Raw genomic sequence first — 23204 nt, 5'->3', positions numbered from 1 at the left:
GGAAGAACTAGGAATGCCAGTTGTCGAGTGTGATTTCCAATAGGGGTGTCAAGGAGGATCTCTTTGAGAATATGACGCTGGACAGAGGTAAGGGTCCAAGTCATGCTGCTATTTGACACAAGAGTGTTTCAGAGAGAGGGAAGACCAAGTACAAAGTCCCTAAGCAGGAATGTGCCTGGTGTGTTTAAAAAATACCAAAGCAGTTGAGCTGGCTGGATCAGTGGTTTTCAAAGTGGTTTTTACCAAGACCAGCAGCATCAGCTTCACCTGGAAACTTACTAGAAATGAAAACTCTTAAACCCACCCCAGACCTACTGAACCAGAAAACTTGAGGGTGGGACTCAGCTTTCTGTTTTTGTTTTTGTTTTTGTTTTCAGAAGGTGAGTTGTACGCTCCTTAGCAGATTCCTACTTCCATGGCTGTGTTTTCCAACTACCAACTGTGGTAAAGTTGTTTCCAACAACTTTGTTTTAACAAGACCTCCAGGTGATTCTGGACTAGAGTTAGGGATAAGGTTGTGGGTGATGAGGTCAGACAGGTAGCAGGGGACAGATTATGTAGGGTCTATATGGGCCATTGTAAGGACTTCAACCTTTACTGAGTGATAGGAAGTCTTTGAAAGCTCTTGAGCACAGGAGTGACATGATAGATTTTGTTTGTTTATGACAGAGTCTCAACTCTGTCGCCCAGGCTGGAATGCAGTAGTGCAATCTCGGCTCACTGCAACCTCCGCCTCCCAGGTTCAAGCAATTCTCGTGCCTCAGACTCCTGATTAGCTGGGATTACAGACATGTGCCACCATGCCCGGTTAATTTTTGTATTTTTAGTAGAGACAGCGTTTCACCGTGTTGACAAGGCTGGTCTCCAACTCTCGAACTCCTGACCTCAGGTGATCCACCCACCTCGACCTCCCGAAGTGCTGGGATTACAGGCTTGAGCAACCACACTGGTGGTTTTACAAAGATTATTCTAGCTGCCATATAGGAAGTAGACTATAAGGGAGCAAGAATAGGAACTGGAAGACCAGCTGGAAAAATACTATTGTAGCAATCGAAGTGAAGAAGGATGGTGGCATTTTATACATAAAGAAACCAAGACACCAAGACTCCACTCTCAGCCACCACACTAATTGCCTGTAATTACCATCGGGAGTTCTGAAGGTGTCAGGCCATGAAAGGAAATCATTCCATATTCTCCAATAAAACTGTGAGAGCCAGAAGTTAGGCAGTCTTCAAGTAAGTCGGATCTGCGCTGCAAAAGGAGCTTCCGACTTCTTGGCCTAGAATAACTCTGCCCTATATGTGTAGTGCTTGGAAACATCTCTTGCAGCTATCACATTCCACACCCATCCCCTAATTCCCTATGCTCTACTTAGTGAGCCACTGTGTCCTAGGAGATGAAAAGACCTAGTCCTTGCCTTTGGGAAAATAGCAGCAGGACATGTGTTCTGACTAGATTCCCTTTCAATACTGTATTGATTGATGTTGAAGTCACTGGACAGAAATTGAGGTCGAGGAAATATTCAATATTCATTTAATTGTAAATGACTATTACACAAAGTGCTAGATTCATGAGGCTATATAATATTTTCTTTTTTTTTTCTTTTTCCTTTTTTTTTTTTTTTTTTTTCAAGACGCAGTCTCACTCTGTCGCCTAGGCTGGAGTGCAGTGGTGCAATCTCAGCTCACTGCAACCTCCACCTCCTGGGTTCACGCCATTCTCCTGCCTCAGCCTCCTGAGCAGCTGGAACTACAGGCCCATGCCACCACGCCTGGTTAATTTTTGTATTTTTAGTAGAGACGGGGTTTCACCATGAGATCTCCTGACCTCGTGATCCACCCGCCTCGGCTTCCTAAAGTGCTGCGATTACAGGCGTGAGCTACCGTGCCTGGCCCATATTTTCAATCATCATTTGCATTTCCTGGTCCACATAAATAACATGCCCATGGGTCTAGGAAAGTGTTTTTAAAAAACACTGCCACATAACTGGAAACAGTTACTTTGGCTTAGTCTTCCACAATAGGAGACCTCCTCTCAGAAAGTCTTTGTAACCATTAGTATGTCAATTTCTCCAACCAGTTTCTCTCATCTTGCCCCTTCCTATATCTGAGTCTGGCTCTTTCCTCTTTCTGCTTCCTAGGGGACTTTTCTTCTGGGTTGCTGCAGCCTCTAAACTGAGACATGTCTTCCCACCTGAAAATAAGCCCTTATTCCAAGAAGCCAAACCATTGTCCTCTTTAAAAATTTAACATTTACTTTAAAAGAGTTGCCTTCATATGGATTTTTTTTTTTGAGACAACCTCGCTCTGCTGCCCAGACTAGACTACAGTGGCATGTTCACGGCTCACTGCAGCCTTGACCTCCCAGGCTCAAGCAAATTCTCCCACCTCAGCCTCCTGAGTAGCTGGAACCACAGGCCCACACCGCAACACCTGACCAATTTTTTTGTAGAGACAGAGTCTCCCTATGTTTCACAGGATGGTCTCAAACATAATGCTTGATGAAGGAATGTTTTTTAGGGCAATTGCCATTTACAATTAAGAAGAATATTTACAACTTGGCTGGGCTCAGTGGCTCACGGCTGTAATCCCATCACTTTGGGAGGCTGAGGTGAGTGGATCACCTGAGGTCAGGAGTTCGAGACCAGCCTGACCAATATGGTAAAACCCCATCTCTACTAAAAATACAATAATTAGCCAGGCATGGTGGCATGCACCTGTAGACAGGAGAGGCTGAGACAGGAGAATTGCTTGAACCCAGGAGGCGGAGGTTGCAGTAAGCCAAGATCACACCACTACACTCCAGCCTGGGCAACAGAGCGAGACTCCGTCTCAAAAAAAAAAAAAAAAGAAGAATATTTACAACTTTATATACATTACATATTACATATTACAAAATTATATACATTTTCAAAGAAACACATTTCAAATACAGATGCACTTATATTTTATTAATCTGGTATGTGTTGTAACTCTTCCCATTTTCAATAGTAGGTAAACCAGGCCAAAGAACTTTTAGAAATGAAGCAGACTGACTGAAGACCCCGTATCTCGGGTGACAACCTTTCTGTGCCCAAACAATGTGTCCTCTGATTCTGGGTGTGACCCTGAACAACTGAGGAGGCAGCTCAGCTCCTGCAGCGGCTCTGCTGTCTCCCAGATACTCACTCTCCCTTCTCTTAGGTTTTGAATTTGTTATGAAGAAAAAAGTTAAGAATAGTATAAACTATAAACAAGTGAATTATTTTATCTGAGTGAAATATTAGCATTCTTATATTTAAATGGTCAATAAACTAAAGAGTCCCTTCCCACAGACATAGTTGCCTCTGTTCCTGTAATGGGGATAATCGAACCCTTCATAGAAATTGCAAAATCCTGTTTTCTTACTATGTGGACAGCCAAAAACATCTTAGGCTTTATCAGGTATAACCTCTGCCTTGGCTTTCAGGTCTGACCCCAGGGTCTGTCATTCTTCCACAGCCCTCCAGGTGGAGAGAACTTCAACTGGAGCAGGTCTGTCAACACCAGTTACCACCCCCACCTTTGCTCGTGTTTTCTTCCATGCTCTATGGCCTGCTGTCATCTGGAATCTACCTTTACTCTCAGACTCAGCTGCACTTCCATCCCCTCTCCAGACAGCATTCTTCCTAACCTCCTTTAGCATGTGATTCTAGAATGCTTGGAGATTTCAAAAGCCACATTAGTCACCCTCTTGGTCTGGGCTTCTTGAACGGTTGCCGGCTGCCACCCGCCCCCCGCTCCCCCAACTCTCTATCATTAATCCTCAACTATCAGCTATCACTCAATACTTACTGGATCAGTTTTTTTTTAATCTGAAAATTTAGAAATTGAGGAAGAAAAGAGATTATATCAGTGGTTTCCAAGTTTTCCCTCGGCAGACAAAATCACATACAGCTTCCAATATATGAAAAAGTCCAGTATATAAAATATAAGTGAAGCTATTGTGGTTCAAGTAGAGGGGGTGCCTAGGGCTCTATTCTCTTGGCTTCCCCTACTCCATAAAGATACTAAAAGCAAAAATACATCACGTAGGCATGTCTAAGAACCACCCACGAGAGCCTGTAAAACTCCTTTGTTTACTTCTTTCTGCTTAGTGCTGTGAAGTGGACAATTTTTTTCTAACTGTAGGCTTGCAGTTATTCTCCATGTTAGTGTCTGGGAAATGTGGAAAGGCCTTCTGAAGCCTAAACCAATAACATTGTGAAAATATTATGTGAGATGATTATGTGAAATAGGTCATTGTTGTCAAACCCAGCTAAATCAGAGTTGAGGGGCCAGGGGACAAAAGCACTCAGAGCACATAGCACTGCTCCAACAATTGAATTCTCCACAAGCCCAGCTGCCGAAACTACCTGTTCTAACCATAAGACTAGTTTTACCTAATAGCTGCTAAAACAAATTGAGTCTAAGAATCAGGTCTAAACAACACAAGTCTAAGACTAGTTCTCCCCACTACCATCACTCACCAACCAGCTCCCAAAGGCTGCTCTAGTGCCAATGAGCTTTCTTTCAAAATAATATGTAAAATTTATCTTTCTAATAAAACCCCCAGCCTTTTCTTTTGTACTTCAGACATACCATAGACCTCCCAGGTCTGTGTGTATGCCCCAAATTGCAATCCTGTGATTCCCAAATAAAATGTTTAGAGATTTGTCTCTATATTTTATTTTCACTTGGACAGTATGAAGTATTCACAAAACACACTTACTTATCAGGATGATGATCAGCAGTCTGAAAATTCCAAAGGCAGGAATCATTTCTTGAAAATTCTTAAAAAGAGATAAATAATAATTATATAAGCTATCTATGGACAAATGAAACCTCAACTCTACTCGCTCTTCATCTGCTCTTCATTTGAAATAATCTTCCAGTATCAAATATTTGCAAAACAAAGCATGAGTGTCACAGCCGAGTTTTTAAATGTATTTGGGAAGTACAATGCACTTTGGAGAATAAAATGACAAGACATTTAATTTAATAATATAAATGACACAACTTTGCTAGCCAGAAATAATCTCAATAAAAGTAATATAAAATCAGCACTTAACATGTCAATAAATAAATAGATAAATAAATGCTGTTAAACTAAGATTGATGAAATATTCATAAGATTTTTGGTTAATATTCATTTGATGTTTCTTCATCCTCTTTCCCAGTAGTATTTAGCAAAGACTTAACTGAGATTTGAGTATTACCTTAATTTTTGAGGTAATTTCAAAAACATTGAAAATATTCGTCAAAAATTATTGCAGGGTCTTTTGGGGGCGCTCTTTGGGGGGTTCTGTGAGGGGAGGTAGAAGACAGGGAGGGTCTCACTCTGTCACCCAAGTTGGAGTGCAGTGGTGCAATCTATAGCTCACTGCAGCCTCGAACTCCTGGACTCAAGCCTTCCTCCTGTCTCAGACTCCTGAGTAGCTGGGACTACAGGTGCATTCCAGCACACCTGGCTCATTGTTGGATTTTAGCTTTGGGTCCCTTATGCGTCAGTGGCGAACTGCTGAGTGAGACATTTCTAATATAATTTATTGAATTACTTGTCCCTTCCCTTTCAAATTAGTAACTCTCTTCCCAAGGAGTAAAGATGCTGAAATAGGCATGTTTACTCTAAATCAATTATTTTCAAACTCTTGTGACCATGACCTACAGTAAGAAATAATTTACATAACAACCCAGTACACACATAAATCAAACAATAACACTGACTTTTTTTTTCTTGGGTTTAACTTTTGGCCACAGTTCCTTAAAGTGAGTCTACAACCACTAATGGGTTGCAATCCAAAGTTGAAAAAACCACTTTTCTTAGTGATTTCTATATTTGGAACAGTTTTATAATTGCTTTACACTTTTCTACCTAGAATTTTGTTGTTGTTGTTGTTGTTGTTGTTGTTGTTGTTGTTGTTTGAGATGGAGTCTCACTCTGTCACCAGGCTGGAGTGCAGTGGCACAATTTTGGCTCACTGCAACCTCCACCTCCCGGGTTCAAGCGATTCTCCTGCCTCAGCCTCCAGAGTAGCTGGGACTACAGGGGCGTGCCACCACACCCAGCTAATTTTTGTATTTTTAGTAGAGACGGGGTTTCACCACGTTGGCCAGGATGGTCCCGATCTCTTGACCTTGTGATCTGCCCACCTCAGCCTCCCAAAGTGCTGGGATTACAGGCATGAGCCACCATGCCTGGCCTAGAAATTTATCCTACAAAAAAAAATTTACACAAATGCAAAAAGATAAATGTAAAAGAGCATTTCTTTTCTTTTTTTTCTTTTTTTCTTTTTTTTTTTTTGAGACAGAGTCTTGCTTTGTTGCCAGGCTGGAGTGCAGTGGCATGATCTCAGCTCCCTGCAACCTCCGCCTTCCAGGTTCAAGCCATTCTTTTGCCTCAGTCTCTCGAGTAGCTGGGACTACAGGCACACACCACCATACCCAGCTAATTTTTGTATTTTTAGTAGAGACGGGGTTTCACCATGTTGGCCTGGATGGTCTCGATCTCTTGACCTCATGATCCACTCACCTTGGCCTCCCACAGTGTTGGGATTACAGGCGTGAGCCACCGCACCCGGCCGAGGGCATCTCTTATAGCATTACTTGTAAACATGAAAAGCAGGAATCACCCCAAATTTTTTTCAATGAGAGATTCATTAAATAAATCATGGTGCATCTATATAGAGGATGCTAGGGAGCAGCTCTAAGCTGGGAGGATTTCTAAGCACTGACATGGGTAGATGGTCAGGATGCTCTATGATAAAATGCAGAACAATATAACGGTGGTGTCATTGTTGTAAGATTAACATTGGTAGGATTTTGAATACATGTAGAAAAAGGTCTGGGCTGCTCTGCCTATGAAGTAGCCGTTCTTTTATTCCTTTACTTTCTTAATAAACTTGGTTTCCTTTAAAAAAATAAATAAATAAAAAGGGCTGAAAAAAATATATAAAACTGTCAACAACGTCTTTCACCACCCACCCAACTGTTAACAGATACTATATTGAGGACCTTAACTTTCTACTTTTTTATTTAAAATTTTATGTTGTACTCATTACTTTTGAAATGAGAAAAAAAATGATAACATATGAAAGGAAGCTAGGTGCAGCAGCTCACACCTGTAATCCCAGCACTTTGGGAGGCCAACGTGGGCAGATCGCTTGAGCCTAGGAGTTCGAGACCAGCCTGGGCAACATGGCGAAACCCTGGCTCTACAAACAATAAAAACATTAGTCAGGCATGGTGGCCCACACCTGTAGTCCCAGCTATTTAGGAGGCTGAGGTGGGAGGATTGCTTGAGCCCAGGAGGCAGAAGTGCAGTGAGCCAGTATCACACCACTGCATTCCAGCCTGGGCAATGGTGCAAGACTCTGTCTCAAAAAAAAAGAAAGAAAAGAAAGGAAACAAAATGGCATTGCCATACAATTCTCAGAAAATTGAGTTCTCAGTAAATATTGATAAATGAAGGTTCGTTGAAACAAAGAAGAGTTACTGTTTTCTGTTTTTTTAAGAGACTCGTGGACTCCATCCCCATGGTTCTTACCACCAGAACATTCATAAAATAGCCTCCCATCAGAGCATAGACTCCTCCTGAAGCTCCCACAAGATATCTGAGTGGGTCAAAGATGGAGCTGGCAAGGGACCCTAAAGAAATAAAACACAAAGGATCAGACATGACTATATGGATCAGGAAAGATAAATCTTTCTAATCTAAGGTAGACATTTGGGAAGTCTGGTCTATTATCACATTAGCAAGCAAAAAATCTATTTTGCCCCTTCCATACCATAGAAGCATAGCTGTATATGCTAACTACCACAGTGTTTCTGAAAACATGGAATGTTCATTAGAACAGCAACATAGCAGTGACAATGGCAGAATCGTCTGGAGCCAGAATTACCAGCAGTGTGACTTGAGGAAGTTAGTTCACTTCTCTATGTCTCAGTTTCCCTACCTGCAAAATGGGGCTATTAATAGAACTTACCTTAATGGATTGTCAGGGTAAGTAATGAGTTGATGTATGTTTTGTACTTAGAATACTGCTTGATGTGTATTATATATTTGTTAGCTATTAGGTTGGTGCAAAAGTAATTGCGGTTTTGCCATTACTTTTAAGGGCAAAAACTGCAATTATTTTTGCATCAACCTAATATTATTGCAAAATATCCTATGTTCAGTCAAAATACCTGAGACAATCCAACATTTTATTATCTAATAGCTATCTTTCTCAATGAGCCATAATGTGCCCTCAGAATCCTTCTCAACATACGATCCAATCAGATTCCCCAAGCAAGATGAATCCTAATTGCTAACCTAATCCTAGATTTACTGGACCAAAACAAGGCTTTGCAAACCACCTTATGCAAAGACAAAAATATTCTCTCTATACTGCTTAGTTCTATTACTTGGTCTATTCCTTTCAAGGTCTTCTTTCATTTCCTTAGTGTATGATACAAAACAATACAGTACCTATTTTGTGCAAGAAAAAGTGTCTGTCCTCAGTAATTTTACAAAAAGATGAGCAAACAACTATTATAAAGTGCAGAATATAACAACTACTATGACAAAAATAAATTTATCATAGAAGCACTTAGGAAGGAGTGATTTTCTCAGCAGAAGGGTGGAGTCCTTGCTACTCTGAGGAGGAGGAGATAGCATTTTGATTAAACTTTGAAGAATCTTTTTTTTTTTTTTTTTTTGAGATGGAGTCCCGCTCTGTCGCCCAGACTGGAGTGCAGTGGCGTGATCTCAGCTCACTGCAAGCTCTGCCTCCCAGGTTCATGCTATTCTCCTGCCTCAGCCTCCCGAGCAGCTGGGACTACAGGCGCGCACCACCACGCCTGGCTAATTTTTTGTGTTTTTAGTAGAGACGGGGTTTCACCATGTTAGCCAGGATGGTCTCGATCTCCTGACCTCGTGATCTGCCCACCTCGGCCTCCCAAAGTGCTGGGATTACAGGCGTGAGCCATTGCGCCCGGCCTAAACTTTGAAGAATCTTTAAGATTGGCCAGACATGGTGGTTCACTCCTATAATCTCAGTGCTTTGGGAGTCCCAGGCAGGAGATTGCTTGAGGCCAGAAAGTCAGGAGTCTGAGACCAACCCGGGCCACAGAGTGATATCCGTCTCCAAAAATATAAGAAAAATATTAGCCAAGCATGGTGGTACCCGCCTGTGGTCCTTGCTACTCAAGAGGCTGAGCCAATAGGATCACTTGAGCCCAGGAGTTTGAGGCTGCAGTGAGCTATCGTCGTGCCACTGCGCTCCAGTCTGGGTGACAGAGGAAGACCTCTCCCCTCACCCCCACACACAAAAGGATTGGATAAGAAAAACAAAAGAGAAGAAGGTATTCAGGACTTAGAGAACTGGAAAAGCAATGGCATAGAAACAGGTATATGCGTGACTGAAGATCAGTGAGAAGTAGTCCAGTAGGCCGGGCACGGTGGCTCACGCCTGTAATCCCAGCACTTTGGGAGGCCATGGCAGGTGGATCAGCTGAGCTCAGGAGTTCCAGACCAGCCTGGGCAATATGGTGAAACCCCATCTCCACTAAAAATACAAAAATTAGCCGGGCATGGTGGCAGACACCTGTAATCCCAGCTATTTGGGAGGCTGAGGCAGGAGAATAGCTTGAACCCTGGAGGTGGAGGTTGCAGTGAGCTGAGATGGCGCCACTGCACTCCAGCCTGGGCAACAAGAGTGAGACTCTGTCTCAAAAAAATTGAAAAAAAGTAAAATTAGCTGGCTGTGGTGGCACATGCCTATAATTCCAACTACTGGGGCGTCTGAGGCACAAGGATCACTTGAACCTGGGAGGCAGAGGTTGCAGGGAGCTGAGATCGCACCACCGCACTCCAGCCTGGTGACAGAATGAGACTCTGTCTCAAAAAACAAAGAAGTAGTCCAGAGCAACTTAGAGCAATGATTCTCAAATGCTAACCTATAGACTAGGGCTGGGGTGATTATATCATAATCATATGAGAAATTTATTTTTAAAATAGATACAAATGTCTACTTCTGACCATGATAAGGTCACAAGAATAGGATTTGCTGTCTCACTTGAAAAAGCCAAAAGCACTGGACAACATATAGGAAAGAATGGTCTTCAAGATACTAGACATCAGAAAACAAAACCAGTAAACCCTTAGAGACAGGGAATCAGTTATTAATAGATGAGTTATCTGATTGCCCAGGTACTACCTTGAGGGAGATTACAGAATACAGCGCATGAAGCAGGAACCCAGGCAGATCTTAGCAAACTTTAAGTTGATGAGATGAAGTTTAGAGTCCAGATAGATCTGGACTGCTAGAGTTTACAGGACAGGGTACCAGAGAGCAGAAAGCTGCATACAGAAAACTCCAGAAAGGAGCATGCAAGGAAATTACCCAAGCCAAGGAAAGAACCACCAAAAATGAAGTGGGAAGACTACCTGTTGCTTACACAGCACCAGAGAGGCTAAGTAACTTTCTGTACTGGAAAACTCTTTTGTTTCGACACATCATAAGTCTGGGCATTTTATGACAGGTAAGTTACATCTCAATCTTAAAATATATCAGGACAAAACCACACATTGCAGAGGGGCAGGGCTCCACCACCAGTTACTCACTTCCCTTGAAACAGAAGCTCAAGTATGGAGTAGTCTTCTGTGACTAAGCTTGTTTTCCCTCCTTTCTGACTTCTAGGAATAATCCTTGTTTGAACAGGATTTGAGGTAATGTAGGAAACTGCTCTCAATACAGAATTTTTAACTTGATGAAGAAATTGGAAAGAAATCACAGTAGAAAAATCAAGTGTGATCAGGATGAAGTTAGCATACAAAGGAAGTGCAGCAAGGCCCAGGTACCCCCAGAGAAGGGACTCAGACGACAACCAGAGGGGGGCCAGGCAATCAGGGGCATGTCACTAAGGTCAAAGGTGAGGCAGACCTTGGTCCCCTGCCCTCGTGGCCACCTTACCCAGACCATCCCAATAGCATGAACTGTCCTGCAAGGTCACCTTACCTAGGGAAGATGGGGGGCGGTTTCTCAATGCTGGTGTTTGGTGAGCCCAAGAGTGCTCAGCCTTCACTGTCCTCCCTAACAGGCATGTGGGGCATGGGGATGCTGACCCCTGAACTCCTAACTGGGGTTGGAATTCAGGTCCCTTGGGAACACTGGGCACCTAGGGATGTGGGAGCAGGACTGGCCACAGCCAGGTTTCCCTTAGAAACAGACTGGTTGAATTAATGAACTGAACAAATGAACCAATGTGTTTTGCCCCAGAGAAAAATGAGCTTTGTCCTGGGTGGAGTGATTGCCTTTGAAAAGCCATCAAGGCCACCTGCCAACAGCCGAGAGCTGAGCTGCTGTGTTCCTGGCTGACTCTGGCCCTTCCAGTCCTCCTCTGGGTCGGCCCCAGTCCTGCAATCTCATGGCCAGGGTGATAATGATGGCGGCAACACCATGGTCCTCGCTGCCCTTCCTGGGGCAGGAGGGCCCCAAGGACTGATAAGCCAAATCCAGGGCCGTCCTCCGCTGCTTTTCTGCCCTACGACTTTTCTCTAGGTCCTTTCCTGCAAGCAGTGTGGGGATGTGTACTGGAAAATGCCATAATTAATGGGGCAATGCTTAGAGTACACAAAAGGGTCCAGTGGTGGGAATAATTACCATCTTACCAAAAAGAATCAAACTGCTTTCAAGTAACATAACTGAGTTACAGAACAAATCTAAAAAGTATTTATGGCCTGGATCGGTGGTTCAGGCCTGTAATCTCAGCACTTTGGAAGGCCAAGGCGGGTAGATCACTTGAGGTCAGGAGTTCAAAAGCAGCCTGGCCAACATGGTGAAGCCCCTTCTCTACTAAAAATACAAAAATTAGCCGGGTATGGTGGTGTGCACCTATAATCCCAGCTACTTGGGAGGCTGAGACACAAGAACCCCCTGGGCCGAGTGCAGTGGCTCATGCCTATAATCCCAGCACTTTGGGACGCCAAGGCAGGTGGATCATTAAGGTCGGAAGTTTGAGACCAGCCTGGCCAACATGGCAAAACCCCATCTCCACTAAAAACACAAAAATTAGCCAGGCATGGTGGTGCATGCCTATAATCCCAGTTACTTGGGAGACTGAGGCAGGAGAATCGCTTGAGCCTGAGAGGCGGAGGTTGCAGTGAGCCAAGATCCACTACTGCACTCCAGCCTGGGCGACAAGAGTTAGACTCTGTCTAAAAAAAGAAAAAAAAGAGTCACTTGAACCTGGGAGACGGAGGTTACGGTGAGCCAAGATCATGCCACCACACTCCAGCCTGGGTGACAGAGGGAGACTCTGTCTCAAAAAAAATAAGTAAATAAAAATAAAAAATAAAAAGCATTGGCGGGGCAAAGTGGCTCATGCCTGTAATCCCAGCACTTTGGGAGGCCAAGGCGGGAGGATCACTTGAGGTCAGGAGTTCAAGACCAGCCTGACCAACATAGCAAAACCCTGTCTCTACTAAAAATACAAAAATTAACCAGGCGTGGTGGCACACGTCTGTAGTCCCAGCTACTTGGGAGGCTGAGGCAGGAGCATCGCTTGAACCCAGGAGGCAGAGGCTACAGTGAGCCAAGATCACATCACTGTACTCCAATCTGGGTGACAGAGCAAGACTCCATCTCTAAATAAATAAATAAATAAATAAATAAATAAATAAATAAATAAATAAAATTTTAAAAATTAAAAAAGTATTTACAGGAACACAAAAATATGCACCATCCAACTAGATAAAATGTGTAGCATCCAATCAAAAATTATCAGGCATATGGTCGGCTGCAGTGGCTCACACCTGTAATCCCAGCACTTTGGGAGGCCAAGGCAGGCAGATCTCCTGAGGTCAGGAGTTCAAGATGACCTGGCCAAAGTGGTGAAACCCTGTCTCTACTAAAAATACAAAAATTAGCTGGGCTTGGTGGCAGGCACCTGTAATCCCAGCTACTCAGGAGGCCGAGACAGGAGAATTGCTTGAACCCAGGAGGCAGAGGTTGCAGTGAACCAAGATCGCACCATTGCACTCCAGCCTAGGTGATAGAGCAAGACTCAGTCTCAAAAAAAAAAAAAAGAAAGAAAGAGAGAAAGAAAGAAAGAAAGAAAGAAAGAAAGAAAGAAAGAAAGAAAGAAAGAGAAAGAAAACAAAAGAAAGAAAAATTTAAAAATAAATAAATAAATAAATGGGCCAGTGTCTCACGCTTATAATCCCAGCACTTTGGGAGGCCGAGGCCAGTGGATCACCTGAGGTCAGGAGTCTGAGACCAGCCTGGCCAGCATGGTGAAACCCCGTCTCTACTAAAAATACAAAAATTAGCCGGGCATGGTGGCACATGCCTGTAGTCCCAGCTACTCAAGAGGCTGAGGCAGGAGAATTGCTTGAACCCAGTGGAGGTTGCAGTGAGCTGAGATTGCACCACTGCACTCCAGCCTGGGTGACAGAGCGAGACTCCATCTCAAAAAAAATAGAATAAATAAATAAATAAATAAATAAATAAATAAATAAATAAAACAAAAACTGATAGAACCACAGGAGAAACAGACAAATGCATTATTATAATCAGAGATTTCAATAATCCTTTCTCAATAATTTATAGAAAAAGTAGACAGAAAATCAGAAGACAAACAACACAATCAACCAAATGGACCTAATTGACATGTATACAATATTCTACCCAACAACAACTGATCTCACACATTATTTTCAAATGTACAAAGAACACTTACCAACATAGGCCATATTCTGGACCATAAAACAAATCTTAATACATTTAGAAGGATTCAAGTCATACAAAGTTTGTTCTCTAACCACAGTTTTCTTTTCTTCTTTTTTCTTTTTCTTTTTTTTTTTTTTTTTTTTTTTTTGAGACAGAGTCTCACTCTGTCGCCCAGGCTGGAACGCAGTGGCGTGATCACAGCTCACTGCAGCCTCGACTTCCTAGGCTCAGGTGATTTTTCTACCTCAGCCTCCCGAATAGCTGGGACTACAGGTGTGCACCACCAAGCTAATTTTTGTTTTTGTTTTGTTTTACTTTATTTCATTTTATTTTTTTATTTTTTTATTATTATTATTATTTTTTGAGATGGAGTCTCGCTTTGTCGCCCAGGCTGGAGTACAGTGGCGCAATCTCAGGTCACTGTAACCTCTGCTTCCCAGGTTTAAGCGATTCTCCTGCCTTAGCCTCCTGAGTAGCTTGGATTACAGGTGCACACCACCACGCCCAGCTAATTTTTTTGTATTTTTAATAGAGACGGGGTTTCACCATGTTGGTCGGGCTGGTCTCGAACTCCTGACCTGATGATCCGCCCACCTCGGCCTCCCCAAGTGCTGGGATTACAGGCATAAGCCACCACACCCAGCCTTTGTTATTTTTTTTTAAAGATGAGGTTTAACCATGTTGCCCAGGCTGGTCTCAAACTCCTGGGCTCAATGATCTGCCCACCTCAACCTCCCAAAGTGCTGGGATTACAGGCGTGAGCCACCACGCCCAGCCCCTAACCACAGTTAAACTAGATATTAACAACAGAACATCTTTGGAAAAACACACAAATATTTAAAAACTAAATAACACATTTTAAATAACCCATGTGTCAAAGAAAACATCAAAAGGGAAATTAGCAAGTACAGACAACATAATAATCTATGTAGAAAATCTAATGGAATCTACAAAAAGCTTCTAGAAGTAATAAGTGAGTTTAGCAAGGTTGGAAAACACAAGATCTATATACAAAATATACCAAAAAGTATATATTTTCATGCCGTAACAATGAAGAATGAGAAATATAATTTTTTTTTTTTTGAGACAGAGTTTTGCTCTTGTTGCCCAGGCTGGAGTGCAATGGCGCGATCTTGGCTCACTGCAACCTCCACCTCCTGGGTTCAAGCCTTTCTTCTACCTCAGCCTCCCAAGTAGCTGGGATTACAGGCGCCCACCACCACACCCAGCTAATTTTTGTATTTTTAGTAGAGACGGGGTTTCACTATGTTGCCCAGGCTGGTCTCGAGCTCCTGACCTCAGGCGATCCACCTGCCTCAGCCTCCCAAAGTGCTGGGATTACAGGCATGAGCTACCACCCCCGGCAAGAAATAGAAATTTTAAAAACATTACCCTTTCTAATACATCAAAAATATGAAATACATAGAGATAAATCTGACTAAAAACTCTGCAAGACATAAACACTGAAAACTAAAAAACATGCTGAGAGGAATTTTGAAAGACCTAAATACACAGAAAGGTATACCTTGTTCAACATGGGTTGGAAGACTCAATATTGTTAAAATGTCCGTTTTCCCCAAGTTGATCTATAGATTCAATGCAATCCAAATCCCAGCAGATTTTTTTTTAGAAACGCACAAACCAAGTTATATGGAAATGCAAAGGATTTAGAATAGCCAAAAAATTTGTGAAAAAGAGTAAAGATGGAGTGCTAGCCCTTCCTGATTTCATGACTAAAAGTCATGAAAACTACAGTAACCAAGATATGTGGTATTGGTGTAAAGATATACAAATACATAAGTGGAACAGAATAGAACCTCCAGAAATTAACACACTCATATATACAAACAACAACTTCAACAAAGATACAAAAGCAATTTGTATTTTCAACAGATACTAAAGCAATTCAATGGAGAAACGACTGTCTTTTCAACAAATGATGTTAGAACAGACATCCACATGCAAAAAAATGACACTTCAGTCCTTCCCCTTGCAAAAAAACCAGATGATACACCTAAATGGAAAGCCTAAAATAATAAAACTTCTAGGAGAAAACATGGTGATTCTAGGAGAAATCTTGGTGATTTTGTGTTAGGTAAAAATTATTTTATACAGGCTGGGCGCAGTGGCTCACGCCTGTAATCCCGGCGCTTTGGGAGGCCGAGGCAGGTGGATCACAAGGTCAGGAGTTTGAGACCAGTCTGGCCAACGTAGTGAAACCCCGTCTCTACTAAAAATACAAAAAAAAAAATTAGCCAGGTGTGGTGGTGTGCGCCTGTAATCTCAGCTACTCAGGAGGCTGAGGCAGGAGAGTTGCGTGAACCCGGAGGCGGAATTTGCAGTGAGCCGAGATTGCGCCACTGCACTCCAGTCTGGGTGACAGAATGAGACTCCATCTCAAAAAAAAAAGAAAAAAAAATTATTTGATATGACACTAAAAGCCACAATTCCTAAAGTTTGAAAATGTATAAAAGGCCAGGCATCATGGCACACACCTGTAATCCTAGCATTTTGGGAGGCCAGTGCAGACGGATCACTTGAGCTCAGGAGTTTGAGACTAGTCTAGGTAATATGGCAAAACACTGTCTCTACAGAAATAAAAAAATACATATATATATTTATATATATATAATATGTGTACTATATATATAGTAAAACATTTTTAAAAATAAAAATTATAGATTTAATATTTATAACTTCTCCTCTCCAAAAGATATTATTAAGAGAATAAGGCCAGGCACGGTGGCTCACGCCTGTAATCTCAGCACTTTGGGAGGCCAAGGTAGGTGGATCACCTGAGATCAGGAGTTCGAGACCAGCCTGGCATTACAAGCATGAGCCACCATGCCTGGCCTAATTTTCTTTTGGTAGAGACGGAGTTTCATTATATTGCCCAGGCTGGTCTCAAACTACTGAACTCAGGCAATCCTCCGGCCTTGGCCTCCCATAGTGCTGGGATTATAGGCATGAACCACTGTGCCCAGCCTTATTTTTCTTTTTGCCATCCACAGGACTCTGCTCGATAGATTTCTTGTTCATTTTTTAGAATAAATGGATTGGTAAAGAGCACCTACAAAAAACTTACAGTTGGCTGGGCATGGTGGCTCATGCCTGTAATCCCAGCACTTTGGGAGGCTGAGGCAAATGAATTACTTGAGGCCAGGAGTTTGAAATCAGCCTGGCCAACATGTTGAAACCCTGTTTCTACAGAAAAAAAAAAAAAAAATTAGCTGGGTGTGGTACTGCATGCCTGTAATCCCAACTACTTTGAGGCTGAGACACAAGAATTGCTTGAACCTGGGAGGTGGAGGTTGCAGTGAGCCAAGATCATGCTACTTCACTCCAGCCTGGGTGACAGAGACTCTGTCTCAAGAAAAAAAAAAAAAAAGGCCAGGCGCAGTGGCTCAGGCCAGGCATGGTTGCTCACACCTCTAATCCCAGCACTTTGGGAGGCCAAGGCAGGCAGATCATGAGGTCAGGAGTTTGAGACAAGCCTGGCCAACATAATGAAACCCCATCTCTACTAAAAATACAAAAAATTAGCCGGGCATGGTGGTGAGCACCTGTAATCCCAGCTACTTGGGAGGCTGAGGCAGGAGAATCGCTTGAACCTGGGAGGCAGAGGTTGCAGTGAGCCAAGATCGTGCCATTGCACTCCATCTTGGGCAACAGTGCAAGACTCCAACTCAAAAAAAAAAAAAAAAAACTTACAGCTAACATTACATTTTGTAGTGAAATACTAATTGCTTTCTGCCTAAGATTGGAAACAAGGCAAGAACATCTTTTCTCTTAACTCTTAATCAACATAGTGCTTGAAGTGCTAGCCAACACAATAAGGCAAGAAAAAGAAACAAAAGGCATATAGATTGGAAAGGAAGAAATAAAATATCCTTATTTATAGATGACATGATGATTTGCAGATGACATGAAAAATCCCAAGGAATCTAAAACAAAACAAAAACCCTACTACTAAGTGAGTTCAGCAAGGTTGCAAGGTATAAGAATAACATGCACAGGCCAGGCGCAGTGGCTCATGCCTGTAATCCCAGCACTTCGGGAGGCCAAGGCGGGCAGATCATGAGGTCAGGAGATTGAGACCATCCTGGCTAACACGGTGAAACCCTGTCCCTACTAAAAATACAAAAAATTAGCTGGATGTGGTGGTGGGCACCTGTAGTCCCAGCTACTCGGGAGGCTGAGGCAGGAGAATGGCGTGAACCTGGGAGGTGGAGCTTGCAGTGAGCGGAGATTGCACCACTGCACTCCAGCCTGGGCGACAGAGCGACACTCCATCTCAAAAAAAAAAAGAATAACATGCACAAATCAATTGTGTTTCTATATACTAGCAATGAAATTATGGACACTGAAATTTAAAATACAACACCATTTAGGAGATATAAATAAAAGACACTGTTCATACATTGAAACACTCAATATAGAAAATATATCAGTTCTCCCCAAATTGATGTACAGATTTAAGGCAACTCCTATCAAAATTCCAGCAAGAATTTCTATAGCTATAAACAGAATTAGTCTAATGCTTATATGGAAAGGCAAAGGAATTAAAACAGCTACAATTTTCAAAATGAAGAATAAAATGGGAGGAACCATTCTGATTTCAAAACTTATTATATAGCTACAGTAATCAAGCCTATGTAGTTTTGGTGGAGGGACAGACATAGAGATTGATAGAATAAAAAGAACCCAGAATAGCCCCCACAAAACTATAGGCAACTGATTTTTTATAATGGTGTAAAAGCAATTCAACAAAGGAGGAAAAATTCCTTTCAACGAATTATTCTAGCATAACTGGATATCTTCAGGCCAAACAAACAAAACAAACCTCAAACTCAAAATGGGTTGCATATTTAAAAGTAAAGGCCAGGTGCAGTGGCTCATGCCTGTAATCCCAGCACTTTGGGAGGCCGAGGCAGGCAGATCACCTAAGGTCAGGAGTTCGAGACCAGCCTGGCCAACATGGCGAAACCCCGTCTCTAATAAAAGTACAAAAATTAGCCAGGCATGGTGGTGGGCACCTGTAACCCCAGCTACTCAGGAGGCTGAGGCTGGAGAATTGCTTGAACCTGGGAGGTGGAGGTTGCAGTGAGCCGAGATCGCGCCATTGCACTTCAGCCTGGGCGACAAAAGCGGAACTCTGTCTCAAAATAAATAAATAAATAAAATTAAAGAAAAAAAGTAAAGCATAAGGCCTGGTGCAGTGGCTCATGCCTGTAATCCCAACACTTTAGGAGGCCAAGGCTGGAGGATCACTTGAGCACAGGAGTTCGAGGCTGCAGGCTGCAGTAAGCTATGATTGTGCCACTGCATTCCAGCCTAGGCAAACAAGTGAGACCCTGTCTCTAAAAGTGAACAAACAAATAAATAAATGTAAAGCATAAAGCTATAACTTTTAGAAGATAACATTGGAAAAAATCTTCAGGACCTAAGGTTCAGTGAAAGGTTTTTAAGACATAACCCCAAAAGTACCATTCATAAATGGAAAAATTGATGTTAGACTTCATCAAAATTTAAAATTCATGTTCTCTGAAAGACCTTGGTAAGAGGATAAAAAGACAAGCTACAGACTGGGTGAAAATATTTATAAACTACATATTCAGCTAAGGGCTAGCAGCTAGAATATATAAAGAACCCTCAAAATTCAACAGTTAAAAAAAGTTAGAAAATGGGCAAAAAACATAAAGAGACATTTCACTAAAGAAGATAGATGACAGATAAACACATAAAAAGATATTCAACAATGCGTCTCAGAATCTCTCCAAATTTGAGAAAAAAAAAAAGATATTCAATATCATTAGCCATTAGGGAAATGCAAATTAAGATCATGATCAGCTGGGTGCAGTGGCTCATGCCCGTAATCCCAGCACTTTGGGAGGCCGAGGCAGGTGGATCATCTGAGGTTAGGAGTTTGAGACCAGCCTGACCAACATGGAGAAACCCTGTCTCTACTAAAAATACAAAATTAGCCGGGTGTGGTGGTGCACACCTGTAATCCCAGCTACTCGGGAGGCTGAGGCAGGAGAATCACTTGAACCCGGGAGGTGGAGGTTGCTGTGAGCTGAGACTGCACCATTGCACTCCAACCTGGGCAACAAGAGTGAAACTCCGTCTCCAAAAAAAAAAAAAAACATGATCATATATCACTACCCACTTAGGAGTGAAATGGGAAAAGTTCCCTTGTCCCCCTCGCAGGGCGTGCGATGGGGGTGTTGTTCGCTTCTTCAGTGCCCTGCTGCTCAAACCTCTGGGGGAGTATTCAGACGGGCAGGCTGTGGGGTTCTGACCCCACGGCAGTGATCTAGGGGTGAATTTACAGCTGAAGCCCCAGTGGGCATGTGTTACAGGGTACTCTTTTAGTTTAGTAGTCTGTAGGTGGCTTCTGTTAGTCAGCTCAATTATACTTGTGCCTTATCTCCAGGTCAGAGAGCTTTCTGTAATCCCAGGATTCTTGCCTGGTGTACAGGAAGAATTGGATGGATAACACGTGGGCTTGGAGAATGAGTGCAAGGTTTTATTGAGTGGAAGCAGCTCTCAGCAGATGGGGTAGCCAGAAGGCGGATGGTTTTCCCCTGGAGTCAGGCCACTCGGCAGCCCGGGATCTCCTCTGACTGCCCCAGCCAAACTCCGCGTCCTCCGGCTGGTCAGTGGCCTGCTGGCGTGCTGGCGTCTGTCCTGTCATCTTCTGTCGATGTGTTCCTCTTGACATCCTGCTGCTTGTGTGTCCGCAGGCTAGTGTCTCGGGGTTTTTATAGGCACAGGATGGGGGCGTGGCAAGTCAGGGTGGTATTGGAAAATGCAACATTTGGGCAGGAAAACAAAAATGTCCGTCCTCACCTAGTTCCGTGGGCACAGGCCTGGGGGTGGAGCCCTAGCCAGGCACTATGCCCTCCTCTATCCAGCACTCCCCTTCCACCCTTTCATATCACGAGCACAGGTAAAATAAAAAATCATGACAACACCAAATGCTGAATCTGAATCATTTATGCATTGCTACGGTGAATGTAAAATGGGAGAGGCATTCTAGAAAACATTCTTTAAATGTTTAATATTTAAATAATTTTCTTTAAAAATTCACCTGTAATCCCAGCACTTTGGGAGGCCAAGGTGGGTGGATCACAAGGTCAGGAGTTCGAGACCAGCCTGGCCAACATGGTGAAACCCCATCTCTACTAAAAATACAAAAATTAGCTGGGTGTGGTGGCAGACACCTGTAATCCCAGCTACTCAGGAGGCTGAGGCGGGAGAATCATTTGAACCTGGGAAACGGAGGTTGCAGTGAGCCAAGATCGCACCATTGCACTCCAGCCTGGACAACAGGGCAAGACTCCATCTCAAAATAAATAAATTAATGAATTAAATTAAATTAAATTTAAAAATAAAATATGCCACTATCATATGTTCCAACAACTGTGCCTTTGGACATTTATCCTAGAAAACTGAAAACTCTGTTCACAAAACCCCATACTTATGTTCATAAAAACATATACACAAGTGTTTGGAGTGGTGTTATTCCTAATAGCCAAAAACTGAAACAACTCAGATAACCTTCAATGAGTGAATGGTTAAACAAGCAGTGCTATATCCATTTTATGGAATGAATACTGGGCAATAAAAAGGAATAAACTGTTGACACATGCAACAACCTAGATGAATCCCCGGAGAATTATGCTGAGTGAAGAAAATCAATCCCACAAGGGTATATACTGGATTATTCCATTTATATAATATTCTTCAAATGACAAAATTATAGAAATGGAGAACAGATTAGTGGTTGCCAGAGGTAAAGGAGGGTGGGACAGAAGACGGTATAGCTATAAAAAGGCATCTTAAGGGATCCATATGGTTTGAAAATGTTTTGTACCCTGACTATATCAACGTGGATATCCTAGTTGTGATACAGTACTAATGTTTTGCAAGATGTCACCATTGGGGATCGCTGGTTTAAAGGGTACATAAGACCTCTAGGCATTATTTCTAACAACTGCATGTAAATCTACAATTATCGCAAAATTAAAAGTTTAATTTTTTAAAAAAATGTTTCCAATAAATAAACAAATGGATGGATGGGAGTTCTAATATTTTCTTCCCATGCCATAATGGATCATTTTAGGCATACCCAGATTTAGGGATCACTGACGTATGCTACTTTTACCTACCCAGTCTTAGAGCCCCTTTGGTTATTCTCTACATTCTCTTAAAGTTGTCTTTCTTAAATGCAAATCTGATCATGTTACTTCTCAAAATCATTAGTCTGACATATAAGGGCCTCCATGATCTGGCCTTAGACCTTTACTCAAATACGTACCTGTACACCAAACTACTTGCAGTTTTCTTTATTCCTTTTCTTTCTTTTTTTTTTTTTTTTTTTTTTTTTTTTTTTTGAGACAGAGTCTCGCTCTGTTGCCCAGGCTGGAGTGTGGAGTGCAGTGGCACAATCTTGGCTCACTGCAATCTCCACCCCCTAGGTTCAAGCGATTCTGGTGCCTCAGCCCCCTGAGTAGCTGGGATTATAGGGGTGAGCCACCACCCCCAGCTAATTTTTGTATTTTTGGTAGAGACAGGGTTTCACCATATTGGCCAGGCTGGTCTCGAACTCCTGGCCTCGTGCGATCTACCCACATCAGCCTCCCAAAGTGCTGGGATTACAGGCAGGAGCGCCAGGCATACTTGCAATTTCAATTATGCAAAACCCTGTCTTGAGTGTGAGATACCTGAGGACAGGCACAATGACTTGTCTTTGCTTGCTGATAGTATCTCTAATTCAATGATCTCTAAGGCTTAGTGTGTTCCCGAGCACATATTAGGAGTGCAGTAAACCTTGACTTAAAGAAGCCTACTATAAGTGTGTATTTCATTTGCTTTTAATCCTAAGAGCCCAGAGGTATTGATTCTGTGTTACCTCAGAACACTGACCTGCAATCACTCCTGCCAGATACACCAGCCCCACACGGAGGCCTTTGTGGACCATTTCCAAGGGAATACCCAAAACAAGCTGCATACAAAGATTCCCCAAGATGTGCTGAACTCTGCAAAGACAAACAATAGTTGTCAAATATTATGACTAAACCAAGCAGTTATTTCCCTGGGAGATGAACAGATTTTCATGTGTTTTCTCTAGTTAAGGATTTGCTTAACTAGAATTCCATTTTCTCATTTTTCTTAGCAGACAACTCTTTTTTTCTTTTTCTTTTTTCTGTGTGTGTGTGTGTGCGTGTGTGACTTGCTGTGTCTCCCAGCCAGGAGTGCAGTGGTGCAATCTCTGCTCACCAGAACCTCTGCCTCAAGGGTTCAAGTAATTCTCATGCCTCAGCCTCCCAAGTAGCTGGGACTACAGGCATGTGCCACCACTCCTGGCTAATTTTTTTTTCTTTTTATATGGACGAAGTCTCCCTCTGTCGCCCAGGCTGGAGTGCAATGGCATGATCTTGGCTCACTGCAATCTCTGCCTCCTGGGTTCAAGCGATTCTCTTGCTTCAGC

At 42.6% G+C, this 23204-nt stretch overlaps 1 protein-coding gene and 1 long non-coding RNA gene across 3 annotated transcripts in view; one reads left to right on the top strand and one right to left on the bottom strand.

Moving 5' to 3' along the window:
• The window catches only part of RHBDL2 (rhomboid like 2), a 62940-nt gene that overhangs the window by 2645 nt on the left and 37091 nt on the right, over positions 1-23204 (bottom strand). For both annotated transcript variants that reach the window (XM_008968458.5, XM_008968457.5), the window contains exons 4-6: positions 22640-22752; positions 7543-7643; positions 4729-4789 (exon numbers count right to left, since the gene is read on the bottom strand). In XM_008968458.5, coding sequence (XP_008966706.2) covers positions 4729-4789; positions 7543-7643; positions 22640-22752 — 275 coding nt within the window. The remainder of the gene's footprint in view (positions 1-4728; positions 4790-7542; positions 7644-22639; positions 22753-23204) is intronic.
• The window catches only part of LOC129393443 (uncharacterized), a 59061-nt gene that overhangs the window by 28324 nt on the left and 7533 nt on the right, over positions 1-23204 (top strand). The gene's annotated exons all lie outside the window — the stretch shown is intronic.

The sequence above is a fragment of the Pan paniscus genome, chromosome 1, assembly GCF_029289425.2.
Source record: "Pan paniscus chromosome 1, NHGRI_mPanPan1-v2.0_pri, whole genome shotgun sequence".
In the NCBI taxonomy this organism is placed as follows: Eukaryota; Metazoa; Chordata; class Mammalia; order Primates; family Hominidae; genus Pan; species Pan paniscus.
The sequence above is the reverse complement of the archived record's forward strand: the minus strand, read 5'-3'. Positions and strand labels throughout refer to the sequence as shown.